Genomic DNA, 14,642 nt, shown 5'->3' on the forward strand with positions numbered 1-14,642 from the left:
ACCTCAGGACTGAATGCAACTATTCTGCGTACGAGAACGACTTAATGACATCACAACAAACAAATTTGTTAGCCAATTATAGTCCAGTATGTGAGTTATGCCAGTGTGATGTGGGAGACATCTCGTGTCCAGCAGCTCAACTTTTTAAATGTGTAAGCAACAATAGATTTACTTAAAACACATCAGACACAAACTGAATGTCTTAAATTCATGTCTGGAGGATTAACAGACTAGAACAGATCATGCATGTGTTGCTTATAAAAAGAAAATAGGGTTCAAAAAAACCAAAACAGTGCAAGAACAGGGATTGTTTAAGTACCATGTATGATATTAATTAATAATGATATTGTAATAAATGCATGCAAGATGGTTTTCCAAGGTGTGTACCACAATAAATTAGGTAAATTAGCATAAAAGCAGAGAACAAGCAGAGAAGTGTGAAGTGTTTGGTTTCTGCACAGAGTCTCCAAGGTGAAGGCGAAGAAGAAGAAAGTTCCACTGGGACGGAGCAGTGTTGACACCAATTAGCTGTTAAGTAGAAAGGAAGAAAAATACAAAGCAATAAAACTGAACAAATAGTGTCATCACAGAGTCTCTGAGCACCTCTCCTAATTTTGTGAGATCACATTCAATATAGTGGAGTAGCAATCAGGAGAACAAACAAGATGAATGATTAATAAACGCTGATCAGTTCTGAATGTTCCCAATGACGTAGACTCGTCTTAATGTCAGGAAGGCAGGTATTATGAAATGTTAACTGGAAATGTAATATAAAGTGTGTCTATCAAACAGCTCGTGTTTGGAGGAAAAGTTAATCAAATTTGACTTCCTTCCAGGACATCATGTTCTGCTTAATCTCATCTGTGAACTTTGGCTTCAAATCACCAGAGAAGCCGTTCACAGTCACAGCTCCAACGCTCGCAGGCATCTGCAGCTCTTCGGTTTCAAGTGAGGACAACCTCATCTCGTAGTCGAGGTTCAGTGAATTCTCCCTCTGAGTCTTAAATAGACATCATTAGAAGCAAAGAATACTCACAACAACCACCGTTCAGTGCACAGAATTTACTCATTACGATCACTATAGCCACAGTTTAGGTCAGAAGGTGAAAATAACTTCACGTCTATGTTATTGATCACTCTTGGTGCTCACTGATATCAGAAAATGCACAACTAAAAAGGACATCTCTAGCAACGTAATACAATCATAAGCCAAAATACTCATAATAGACGGTTAAATCTGATTTCAAAGATGTTCACGTCGTTTCACTGACAGAACAGCTCATTTACAACACAACAGTCACTAAGCAAAAACACAGGGCGGACGTGTGGAATGCCACAGGTTGACAACAAAGCTTCTTTATTCAGTTAACAGACTTCTGAAGGACCTCCCCGAAGAGCTGACGGTCTCAGCGGTTCACGGTGTCGTCACTGGCTGTGTAGATGTGTCTCTCAGACCAAAGGCATTGATCGGGGACGAGGATCTGCTGTAAGACAAGGGAATCATGACTTTGTATGTTCAGAGTGAGTCAAGATCTATAGGACTCACTTTATTAGTTAACTGAATGTAATCCAATTCAACAGCTGACAAACAACACCGATTATAATTTCAGCTCAGTTTAATTTTCAACGTGTCCAAACACAATTGAATTTAGACTTTTGCACGGAAGCCCTGAGAGGCAAGTGAGAAAAGGAAACGATTTCCCAAGTCTGATGGGTTAATCTTTTTTATGTCTGATCTACATTGTTCTCTCTGCTGTGTTTATGACTTGAGAACTGGCGGAAAGAAGTTTGGTCAGGATAATCTTTGTAAGTTCCTTAACCTAGTTTTTCCATCTGTGAAAACATGTGGGAAAAAAATGTGTGAGACCGAGATTTCCTCCAGAAATTCAGAGAAAAAACAATTAACATCTGACTTAGAAAACTGAACTGAGGGCCTCCATAAGTGGAAACAGGTAGATGAAAGGTTTTGGCAAACGATCCAAACAAAACTTATTTCCCCCCACCTGTTGCACATTAAAAAAACTTAGATAGAGATTATCCTGGATGTTTTCTTTCACCTGCTCTTACGTCATAAAAACAGGAGAACACATTTTTGATCGGACTTAGAAAATGTGACTTGTGTCTCAGGGCTTCTGTACATTTCCAACAATTCCACCAGAAACTGACCATCGCAAGTGTCGTCAAGGTAGATTCATGGCAGAAGTGTTGCCTTGAATTGCATTAGATGACACAGGTGTACTGCATCGAGTGGCCTCCTGGTGTGAGAGTGAACATACTATTGATTCTTACATCAGCTGTGGATGTCTCTGTGCTTTTCCTTCACAGTCGATTTGAGGGTTAGAGTTACTTTAGAGCTGTATTCAAAGAAATCCTCTGCCGTCAGCTTATTATTATACAATTTATTTATAAAGGTTTCAAATGTGATATTCCCAGGTAGTCTTTCATGTTCTCACAGATGACTGGTTTGTTGATGAACTGATTTAAAACAAATACAGTAATCCCACACTGTCAACGCATAAGACAGACAGGCACAGTAAAGGCACACACAAAGCAGAGGGAATATTATCACAATACAGGCGTCACTTCATGCATTGGAAGCAAAGCCCAGCGCCTGAACTCCTCACTTCACTGCATATTTGATCAAACTTATAACGCTGTTGCTTGAAGAAATTTGTATTACCTACAGCGTAACAAATACGAGGACACAGACCAAACAAATATTGCAAAGGAAGCTTTATTGCCAGTGACAGAGGGGAAATATCCAGAAAGGCTTGTTTTTCCACAATATATTGTATTCTGATCTTGATTTAAACAGTCCAACACCGGTTTTTAAAAGTACATATATTCAGCAAGTTACCACCTTGGCCCTTACTAGTGACAGTCCTGCAGGTCTGAAGATATTAGTTTCAACTCAACACGATGGCCAAAAAACAGTTAGAACCTCTAAAATATTCTATCACGATCACTGAATCAAGGCCCGTCCATGCACTTGTTGTATCTCTGCATGTTCCTCCCTTGGAAATCAATGCCATGGCATATTTCCTATTAAACAGAACAACACATTCATAAAGCCTCAGGCATGGCTTTTAACAAGGATACGCTCACAGATACAATGGCACTTAATACAACTCGGAAAAAGAATTACACACAGAGCTTGCTAAACAGATTTTATACTACGGTAACAAACAAGATTGTTGGAAAACGGTACAGATTTCTTTTTACAGTTGATTTGGTTGCTTTTTAGCTGTTTCACCATTTAGGGTATTTAATATATATGAAATGGCCTCCACAAAAGCCGCTGGACAACAACCGAGTGATTGTGACATTTGTGTAAAAAAAATTCAACGTGTGGATGACTATAGCTTTTGGAATCAATTCGATGGAAGATCTGATTTCAAAATAAACACATTATTGAGTCAAAAGTGTATTGCACAGGCGGAGTGTGTGAAGGGCAGACGTGTTGGATCTTTGTCTGGCAGTAATACGGGCACACCAGCCCGCACTAAAACCTCAGAGCACTTGTATTGTCGTCATGGCAACACCGCCACGATAGCCGATATATCCAGCGTGAGGGCAACTGGGGAGACTTTTATATCTGGCGTTTTCGCGGCAGATCATACATTATGCACCTTTTTCCTTATCAGCGGTAACGCCTGCTTCAGCACAACCAAACGCGCAAGGAAAACAACGCTGTGAATGCAGCATCCGTTCACCGCCGTGTGATTTACAGCAGGCTATTTGAAAGCATAAGTGCGGCCTTGGAACACTGCTCTCTGATGAAATTACACCCTCCGTGTGACAAACTGCAGGATTAACAGTCCCCTTACTGATATTTACATTGTGGGTTACTGGAGTGCAAAGACTGATTCAAAGTAAATAATTTTTTCTTTGGTTCAAAATGATACAAATATATTTAAGTTGTGTATGTGCACAACATCCTACATAATAAAATCTTTAATATATCTTTGACTAATCCTAATATTTATCATGTGTTAGTCTATAAGTATCCTAAACTCACTCTATATAATCTCTTTAATAGTGATGCTATCAATGAAAAATAATAACTTTATAAAAGGCCACACACTGTTTGTTTCTATTGTACACGTTTGCAGGAGTGTGCGCTGTCACGCTCACTGTGTTAATGCATGTCTGGTAATGAACACATGTATCCTGTAGAACTTATATAATATGCATTTCTTATGACACATTCACAATGCATGACTCACAGGGAACACAGCTTGGGTAAAACAGCGATGTTGCGCGAACATCCCACTTGATCAGACATTAATAACTGACTTGCACCTGCCTTTGTATCAATCATGCAAAACAAAAATAAATATCTATTAGTATTGGTATGAAAATAATCACCACTACAGCCACACACACACTCACGTACTGTATACATATTGAGATATACACAAAACTTCAAACTGCACGATAGTCCACAGTTTGAACAATATCTAAAGGTACACACCAAGGTAGAAAACAGAAGAAGGGTTCAGGGGGGAATAAAAGAATCATTGCTGGGTCAAACAGGTAGCACACAGCAGCACTGAACTTTGTGTAGGCACAATCTGCTTTTAACATCATCAACAACAGCCCCAAAGAAAAAACCACAGCTACTGAAACATAGGTGACCTCTACAAGCACACAAATCAACAGGTCAACGAGTAGACAGTACATTTTGACACTGCATAGAGTTAAAAACACAGTCCAGGCCAGCGCTCGGCGGCACCGAGCTCACGTCACCAAGATCTGACTCCAGCTATCAGCATTCACACACACACACGTCTGCGCTTGTGTTTGGCTAAGGTACGTCATTGTTATCTGGACTCTGAGATTTCATCCCTTTCTCCTGAGTGACTCAGTTGGCCTGGACTGGTTTTGGACCCACTGCAACGCCATTACAGTCGAGGATGTACTGCAGACAACCTTGAGGCGGGCGCCCGGCACCGTTTTTAGTGGGTTCGCCAACAACCTCTCCCTTCTGGCCAGTTCCCTAAAAAGACAAATAAATCACTTACTCATACAGCAACAACTGTGTTTCTTGCACTGAGATCTAAAAAATAGCATACTGCAGATTACTTAAATACAACATAAATAGGGGCTACTTCTATAGAAGTTCTGTTATTGTGCTGCAAGCTGGTAGTTGGTTTATGTTTGCAGACTCCACTTTCTAAACTAAACTAGCTAATGTTGCAGAGGCACTGACATGAGGCACTCCAGAAAGTGGCTAAATTCACATCCTTTGTACTGTTGCAGAAAATCAAAAGCCCCACACAGAGTTCGTCAGGATTAAACAGGTTAAACAAATAATCGACAGGTTTGTATAGGCAACCGAGAAAGACAGCAATGGTCACTTTACAGTCCTCTCTAGCTACACATTGTTACACAGAGCCCCTTTAACGGTATTACTAAATTGACTCAAGCCACCTATTTCCAATCTCTGTGTTGGTTTGTTACCATACCTGGGATGGCTGAATGGTAGTGGGTCTCTGGGGAGCATTAGCTTCGTTTTCTGCTGCCTGGTTCATTTGTACCAGCACCATGTCAGCAATGAGCTGCCTGTCCTCGGCCTGGTGTTCCCCTACCAGGGGCATTGCAGACCCCACCACCTGCGCCACAGGGAGGATAGCAGAGATAAAGGATGTCACCACTGAGTAGTGCCTTATGAAAACCTTGTAGTTATAAAATACATGGAAATATTTGACCTGAAAGCGACATTTCTAAAGCTCAACATGTTCCAAGAGAGGTCTTTTTTTTTAGCGTTCAACCTAATTATATTCCTCCTACCTCTGTGATGTAATCTTTGCCATCTTTCCCATGGATAGCTTTGACTGCACAAATATCCAGACCCCCGAAAATCTCTGAGCAGGTGTTGACCCAAATCTTGTACCTAAAGAAGACAATCAACACGTCTCAGCGCAAATGACAGCAGATTGAAACGCCACAGTCCCGTTATCACTTCTACAAAGCATGTTACAATATATGACGCAGGTGGTTTAACACAGCTGCAGGTGCTTGCTAGCAATCCACATGACAGAATGAATGACACTTATTTAACACTCACCTGTCAGTCATGGCCACCTGTTCGAGCATAGCTGAGCCAGTATTGGTCTTCCAGTTCCCAGATATAGACGTTCTCCTGGAGTGTGTGAAGCACAAAAAATATATATTTCAGTTTTGTTTCTCGTTTACTTATAAAGATAAAGTAACAAAAGTGTGTTTATACATACATGTACGCTTTGTAGTCAGTGCCAATCTTCTGGATCCTGATGTCGTACTTGGAGTCGATGAGAGGTTCGGTGGTGGTGTATGTCTGGGTGAGAGCCACGACACTGGCTATGTCCTGGAACTTACTGTGATTGTCCACCTTCACCTGTACGCAAAAAAAATAATAACCAGATGTGAGACAGATCGAGGAAACTCCCAGGATTAAAAAAAAGCCATCAAAGCAACAACATAGATGCGGACAAATACCTGGTGATTTTTGACAATATCCCAATTGCGTAAATGATCAACATATATTGTATAATTAACATGTCTAAAGCGCAACAAAAGCCAGAAATACAGCAAAGCAAAATCAATCTTCAATCTTTAAAATGACTGCAAGAAGTGAAACCTCTTTACCTTTCCGATTCCAGAGTGGGCATGTCCAATCTTCACAACAACAGGGAATGATGGCATGCTGACCTAAAGTAAAAAAAAAAAATAGAGAATTAATGAGAGGGAATTGAGTGCAATCAAGGCTCCCCTTTTTCACAGCCTTTTAAGTTGTTATTTATATTGGTGTCTGTTTTCTGTTTGCTGTGCACAGGTACACTTTAGTGTCATCTCAACTCTTATTATTATTTGTTCAATTGTTTACTGTTTCAGCTGGTGAGATACTGAGTGTTAGATTGAGGCTACTGTAATAATTGGCCTGGTAATGATTTAACCAAAGGCTTTCTAATAAATTATTTCCTGTTCGATACATTTTCCTATATTTGGATTGCCTGTATTGCCTCTGGTTTTTCGAAGCATCCATTGCCTTTCGTTTGCCAACGCTTTTGATCAATTCCGTAGTTATCTGAGGATGCAGCTGAAAGTGGAGCATGACAGGTTCTCACCATCTCCTTGTAGTTTGGGTAAAAGGTTTGCTCGATAAGAGGGAACTTCTCAGCACCCAGCTTCCTGTGGGTGTTGATAAGTTGGGCAAACTGGAAACGAAAAAAAAAAGTAAGAAAAAATAAATAGATCAGATTCAATGCAGACAGAGAATAGGTCATTATTATTGTCCCTCTCCCTTGCTGCTGAGTGCTTACCGCCCATGGCTTGTCACACAGGTTGTAGATGGAAGAAAGCGAGTTGATGCTTGGGACGCCTCCGTACTGCAGCCCAATGATCAGGTTGCGAAAATCTTCATTCTGGGTCATACTGAAGGCGTGCTGACGAATCAGGACAAAGTCTGGCTTGAATGACCTAGAAGATAAAATTATGGCCGAGATGTCAAACTGCAGTACGTGTCGACAGCGATGTGGATGAATCAGGCAGTCGGCGCTGGAGGTAGATACCCAAAGTCCCTATTGATTAACACAGTGTTGAGGATAAATCTTCCCCTTCTTTTCTAGCTTCCTGCGTCTGCCTACGTGTGTGTGTGTAGGTGTGTGTTTGTGTGTCCTCACCTCATAACCTTGGTACCATTCCTGAGAACTTGCATGTTAACGTTGCAGGTCCCATTGGCATGAGCCACAACGTTGATCTCGCTGAATTCAGCCTGTGGGGTAAATGATTAGATAAGCATATGAGGACAGAGTACTAAAACTTTGTCTATGCTGTTTTACATAAGCACTTAAAATGGGGATCAGTGGCTCGGTGAAACGTACCTGCTCCACTTTGATGTCATAATCCCCGTGTACTTTCTTTCCCCGGAACAATTTCGCCCTGGTTCAAACAGAAACATTGAGACTGTGTTAACTTTAAATGTGACAAAAGAGAGATTTCCAGTTAATTACCAATTCCAGTGTTGAATACATACAACTTGGTTGAGTGTGTGAACAGCGCAGAGTAGACAAATGCAGCCTCTTAAGGTCTTTCCAAATGCTGACACACAGTATTTCTAACCCTTTAAGCTGGCAAAGAAGGATAGTGACAAAGCATTACAACACAGAATGGGTTCACTTAAAAAAATGAGAATTTCTGCCGATGGAAGCTTGGGTGAAGATCCTCAGTTCACATAACATTTCTGGAGCTTCACAGTAAAATGGTGTCTCAGCATTCTCCCAAACAACTGAAGAAGATGGGGACAGCTTTTAAAACGTATTTAAAAAACTGAAAAAAGCATGAAATGGCTCCAAGTCTCCCTAAGCACAGAGACCCCAACATGATGAGAAAAGTCATTTTTAACACCGTTTTTTAAGTCCACATCTACTTCAGTTGAGAATCCTGCTATGTTGTTTTGCTGCAAGGCTCCAAAGAAGTTTTGTGGACTACCCGGCTTTCCATCAACTCATAAAGGAAGTGTGTGAAGGGCAGACGTGTTGAATCTTTGAATGGCAGTAATACGGGCACACCAGCCAGCACTAAAACCTCAAAACCATCACCACTCTCAGCGGTTAAGATCTAACTTATCATTTCTGGGTTATCTAATCCTTTAAAAGGCCAGTCTTCGAACGGCTTACTCGACACACAAAGTGAGCACTCCCTACTGCCTTCACCGGCAGCACCACACACTGGGGCATGATGCAATGAGGTAACATTGACCCGCTGAATTCACAATTTCAGGAAATGGCTGCACCTTTTCTGAGTGGAGTGACTGTGTGATTCAGCAGTTTTTACAACAGCGTCTCTGCTTTTTTTTCTGGCTTGACTAAAAATGAACACCTGTGGGTCTATAAGCCTAATTCCCTTGGATCACTGTTGCATGGGGAAATCTTTCTCGTGGGATTTCAAGATTAAGATGGATTAGAGTCGATATACTGACACCACAGAGAGTCGAGAACTGTAGAATCCACACAGTAACTGTCAGTGTCGGCAATGTGTTCGATTTCTTCCCTAAACTGGTGTGCAGGGGCTAAACTCGACAACACGAGCTTTGACAGCCACTGGTGTGGTCCCCAGAAAATCGATACTAATGGGGGCCTGATTTCTATTTCCACAGCTTCGAGTTCAGACTTTTAAAACTCCGAACATCTACTGCAGTGCAACAGTGGTGCACTGGCGTGCTGCAAAACACTACAAAATCACCTTTTTATCCACGAGAGATAAGTTGAGAGGCTGTGTTGATATATCTTGACAGCAAGTTTTGGAGTTCCTCTTCACCTGCTGTCATGTACCCTGCACTCGCTGCATATTTATTGAGGAGGTAAGGCTGAATAATTCATCCCCAATCTAATTAGAGCATGGGGATGTATTTGGCTGTGGAGGAAAACAAGTATTAAAATATGAATCACCGCTCCTATATCTGGGGAAATGAAAAGCTACTTTGCACTGTGGTAAATGCTCTTTGCCAATAAATGCTGTAGACCCGAGACAGTGTTTCCAGAACATGACAACGAGGTATGAAAATGACAAGCCTGTGATTTCATTTTGCTGCTTAAATTTTTAATCTCTCGCTCTCCGCAGCCCCAGCTGAGCATACTGATCATAGAGGCCTGAGAGGATACCATCCTACATGTTTAACGTGATCTTTCAGCACAGTAACGTCACAGAAAGCCAGCTCCTCTGGTTAAAATCCAGGCCGCTTTCTGTGCTGTCCTTCAGTGAGCTTTCATCCAGAAACAAAGGGCATTATTGTTATAGCGTGGGCCTGAATTAGCAATACTTCTGTTGTTGCCCTTGACAAAAAGTACTGGCCTAAAACTGCAGTTAGTCACCGGGCGCTGTGCCTTCAGCTGCTCACTGAGAGAGAAAAAGGAGCACAATAATAGATGTTTACTTGGATCATTCAAGTGTGAGAATCAATAAGGGTATTCTAGACTTGAATTGAAGATGAGATGAGAAACTACATAAGACAACAACTTTTTTTCCTCTTTCATAATTTCAGAAGTACAACGATATATCGGAGACTTAATTTGAAAGTTGCAGGCTGCAATGTTTGAGTATCGGCAAATTACACATTGCTGTGAGAAAATTTCCATTTGGATGATTCACCCCAGAGCGGGTAAGCAGGGAGTCCTTGATGAATTTTAATGTCTCGTCACTTCGCTTGCTTAACATTCACCCTCACATGTGGGTAATGTTTGAATAAGGTACAAAATATTCCTGTCCTGCTTCCAGTTAAACAGTCCCCTATGTATTTTCTTAATGAGGAACATTAAGCGACTAAATAAAAGGAACCTACGGCTCTCTACTTTAAATCTACTTCTCAGAGAGAGTAGAGACGCAGTACATGTCGGCCATTAGTCTGATAAGTAAGGCATCGACTGCTCCTCCTGTCCAACCCAGGCTTGGCGTGATACCGGAGCCTGTCATAAGAGCAATTTATGGCACAGTGTTCCTGGCACAAAGGAATCTCTCTGGACAACTTGCAGCTTCATCTAACAAGTTAAGACACTGGCTGCATGACAGAAGGCTTCTGTTGCTAAATGTGCCCTGACCCTGGCAATCACAGATTTTTATCAGCACACAGATTTATCCTACACAGCTATCATTCTGCTTAACACAACCTGTTGCACAACAAAGTCTCCTGTTCTCTTTTTGTGGCTGATTCTATAATTGAAGGACATTTTACATTTGGAAGCCTCCTTGAACGTTTGCATTTATATACCCTACTTGCCGATCTCTCAACGACTCAGTATGTTACAAACAAAGTCTGTGCTGGTGTTTGTCAGAAACACACACATTTGATATGGTTTCAATTCTCAGTTTTCAAAGTATCGATACACGAGTGCTAGCTCAGTTTTTTTTCGCTTCCCTTTTCCGACAGCATTGACACATGCACCACTGTAGTTTCTATTTACGTACAATGTCTAACAACATTGGGGGTGTCATAATCCGAAAATACAGTATTTTAACACAGTGACCTTGTACTGTGTCATTACTTGGGCCACAAATATACATAGTAGACAGTATAATATTTGTGATTTTGAGTCATTTGATGTGATGAATAGATGTTGACGGCTGCACCTTCTGCCAGATGCAATTAGTCTGGAGGACTCTTCCCTGATTTTATTCCGTGTGTCTCGGGGCCACCAGGACTCGTTGCATATTAACAATGGGTGGAAAAAAATGAAAAACAGCCCGTCACACAAAGAGATACAGCCGATAAACATTCCCCTAAGACTCAAGGAGAGACGAAATTACAGAGGTTATTAGGTACTATTAGGTAGGCAAATCCTGCATGAAAATAAAGAGACATTTCATCTTCTCGCCGACAGCTATCCTTTTTTTTTGTTGTACAGTCTTAGTCCTGCTACTGTGAGAGCAGAATACAAAACAGGTAGTAAATCTAACACATCAGGACTTTTTCTGAAACAGTTGATGCACCCTCTGCCAGATAGTCCCCATCGTAACTTCTCGGTGTGACATTTAAATTTCTTATATTATATTTAATTGTCCAAACAGTGCCATTTCAAACAGCAACACTACATACATAACTTCAAGCCACAGAACACTGAACGTTACATGAAGCAGACCTACACTACTGTGAGTGGACCGAGACTGATTTGTACTGCCATAGTGACTTACAACTACTGGGTGAAAGGTCCTCCCAAACCTAGTGAGCGAAACACGTACAACTCCACGTACAACTCCCAGCTCATGTGTTATCGAGCAGCCATGAAAAATAGATGCAGCACTCAGACAGAGGAAGCCTTTTGAATGAAGTATTTTAGCCTATCTCCCTGGTGGATGTGTACTAGATAGACCAAGCAAGAAAACAGGAGCGATACTAGTCTGCAGAGCTCGTGAAGGGAGATAAATAACATGATATTGACTACATGGCATTAGTCATAAATAATGTGAGAGGAGGAAAATACTTTTTTTAAATCTAGAGAACTACTTCCTGTCAGATCTTGCTAAATATCGACACACAGAACAATGACGTGTGAAACATTACCTCACTCCCAGCCCAACCTTCTCGATGTTCTCTATCAGAATGACCTTTGATGAATGGGATGGTCTTAGTTTAATGTCTAATATTGTGTTCCTATGCCAGCGTATTGGCACGTCACACTGTAATCCTTATTCCACAACAAGCAGTTTTCCTTTCCACTAATAACAAATGTGGAACAAGTGACTGCATACGGCTGGCAGCTGTCCCGCAGACGATGGGCTGATCTCATTAACATTGATCAAGCTTTCTATTAGATAAATGGCCGGCTTTGCACACATAAACAGGATGAGAGTTCACCTGAATTAGGAGAACTGATCTCCTAATGTTGGTGTGATTTTGGTGTGTTTTGTTTCTCAATCGGTGTAAAATAAAAACCTGTGCCACCGTGGCCATCTTGTTATAGTCTCTACATGATACAGAAGACATATTAACCTTGATCTGACGCACATGTATACAACATGACATCCAGCAATGACAGATCCCAAACTTCTTGTCTTTTTGCCACCTGCACGTTGCACAAATACATCTGAGCATACTCTGTTTTTCCTTACAAGTACAGTGAGTCATTTTAGGAAATGAATCAGTTAATTTTAATTAGTTATACTCAGATTACACTACCACATTGTGTGTTGTCCAATGCTTTAAGAAGTGATTTAATACTAATGTGATTCCCAGGCTGTAGTCCAAAGACTCCAAAGAGTCAGCACATAATCCTGTATATATGATTAAGGGATCACAGTGTTTGATTTAATGATTTTCATCCTTACATAGCAACTGATAATGTCCATAAAGACTATACAATAGGAGGAAATAGATAGATCATATATATGGATTGTGCAAATGTGTAGGGACATCAATTGCACTATCCAGCTGAACAGCTCTAGCAAACACACACTGCTGTGGAAAATATGTCAGCTGTGTAAACAAGTGTTGATCATGTGGTGATGATAATGATCTTATTCTTTTACTTTCTGACAAGATATCAGCCTCTGAGTTAAATAAGCTTCCTCTAAATCCATGTGCATTCTCATTTAGAGGTGCTTTAATTCCTTACCACAGCGGACAAAGATGCAAGTTACTCGGGGTCCCTAAGGACACTGGCTGTCAGTGTATTGGCTTAAATGCCTTAAAGTAAATCAGCTCTTCATGTTAATGACATGACGGTCCTTTTTCCCAGCAGACATGCCGACGATATTATTCAATTTTTTTGTTTTTACATACCCGTCTACGGTAGGTCACTTTTATGATCAGCTTATGGAGCCCTATGCATCGTGGGCTGCAGCAGCTAGTTACATTAATTATTCCCCCATGTTAGCGCAGGGCATGTCATGTGATCTGCCGTCTGTGAGCAGGGGGAAACCCCATTGATGGAGGGAAAGCACTGCAGCATTCACACTAATTCATATCTCCCAATCGTGCACAACCTGTGGAGCATCCATCTTCAAGAATGGTAAAATACATCACCAATTATTTCAGCTATTCCACTGATTTTTTTTTTTTTAGCCGACCTTCTATTGCTCCAGTATGTAACAAATACAAATACATATAACAAATACATACACAACACAGACAAAATAGAGGACATTAGTATCCTCCATCTTGGTGTAATGTCATTACTGCTGGGAGGCAATGGACCATGTTCCCTTCAGTATGGCCTGTCTTTATGTGTTATCGACACACCGGCATACTGTACCATCAGACCACAGCAGCAGTTGCCTGTTCTACTCTGCAGGGTGCTTCATGTTGTTTCAGTGTTTTTTAACCCTTAACTGCCTACTACATTCAAATGAATCGTGAGGAGTAAAATCAGCATTAAGGATGAGAAAACAAACCACAGTCCATAAATGATCTGAGATAAACTACTACTGAGAAAAAGCAACATATCATCTTACCACTCCTGCTGTGGCTCATCAATTACCAGAAGAATCTTGAACTTCTTAGGTGTCGTGACTTGGGTCTGCTCCACTAGCCCTGCTGAGGCAGCTGTCTGCTTGACAACGTTGGTGATGGAGCTGAAGAAGCCTGCTCCGGTGGTCTGAGCTGGCTGAGGTTTCTTCTCTGGTGCAGGGGAAGTGGCTGGAGGTGTGGGCCCGGTTGTAGGAGACTTGGCAGGGGTGGGAGAGGCAGGTGGAGGAGGCTGAGGTTGGTCAGGCCTCTGGAGGTCTGTCATGTAGCCATTGGGCAGGTTGGAGATGAACGTGCTGTCCGAGAGACGCCGACGCAGATAATTCATGGCTGCGGCTGAGAGAGCAGAAGAGTCAATAAGCGCTGGGTGTGGAAAACGATTCTGCCAAGGAGTCCCTGTTCTCAGTGTACAGCTGGTAATGGCTGAGCTCTCAATGCAAACTCCCAGTGAATGTACTCCCTCCCAGTTCAGTGGAGCATCCTCAGAGCTCCCCCTCACTGGCAGTGACGCTGCACTCTCCCTCAGCCAATCCCCTCACACTGTGCTTTGCTCAACCATCGCAAATGATGCTCAGGCTCTGCCTCTCCTTCCTCCTCTCGTCCTCTCCTCACTCCACTCTCACTCACTGGCGTTGCCTGCTTTCCCTACCCCTCCCCCATTTTCTACTGCCTCACAGGCGTCATGCTTTCTTGAACCACGGCA

At 41.7% G+C, this 14,642-nt stretch overlaps 1 protein-coding gene across 1 annotated transcript; it reads right to left on the reverse strand.

Annotated features, from left to right (window-relative positions):
* Positions 1–2,716: 2,716 nt before the first annotated feature.
* Positions 2,717–14,267, reverse strand: syn2a (synapsin IIa). The gene is made up of 11 exons (XM_030422355.1): positions 13,927–14,267; positions 7,866–7,923; positions 7,665–7,756; positions 7,305–7,461; positions 7,110–7,199; positions 6,631–6,693; positions 6,237–6,379; positions 6,071–6,145; positions 5,794–5,896; positions 5,469–5,615; positions 2,717–4,999 (listed from the first exon to the last, which is right to left on the reverse strand). The coding sequence occupies exons 1-11, from the start codon at positions 14,265–14,267 to the stop codon at positions 4,865–4,867; spliced, it is 1,404 nt and encodes a 467-aa protein (XP_030278215.1). The 3' UTR covers positions 2,717–4,864.
* Between the last annotated feature and the right edge of the window lie 375 nt (positions 14,268–14,642).

The sequence above is a fragment of the Sparus aurata genome, chromosome 7, assembly GCF_900880675.1.
Source record: "Sparus aurata chromosome 7, fSpaAur1.1, whole genome shotgun sequence".
Taxonomy (NCBI): domain Eukaryota; kingdom Metazoa; phylum Chordata; class Actinopteri; order Spariformes; family Sparidae; genus Sparus; species Sparus aurata.

Bases quoted from the DNA above. Each gene is read 5' to 3' on its own strand.
- syn2a (XM_030422355.1), bottom strand. From the start codon at position 14,267: ATGAATTATCTGCGTCGGCGTCTCTCGGACAGCACGTTCATCTCCAAC. The intron at 7,924-13,926 runs GTAAGATGATAT...TGTTTGAACCAG, and splicing joins GATGAGCCACAGCAGGAGTG to GGCGAAATTGTTCCGGGGAA. The intron at 6,380-6,630 runs GTAAAGAGGTTT...TTTTGCGTACAG, and splicing joins CCCACTCTGGAATCGGAAAG to GTGAAGGTGGACAATCACAG.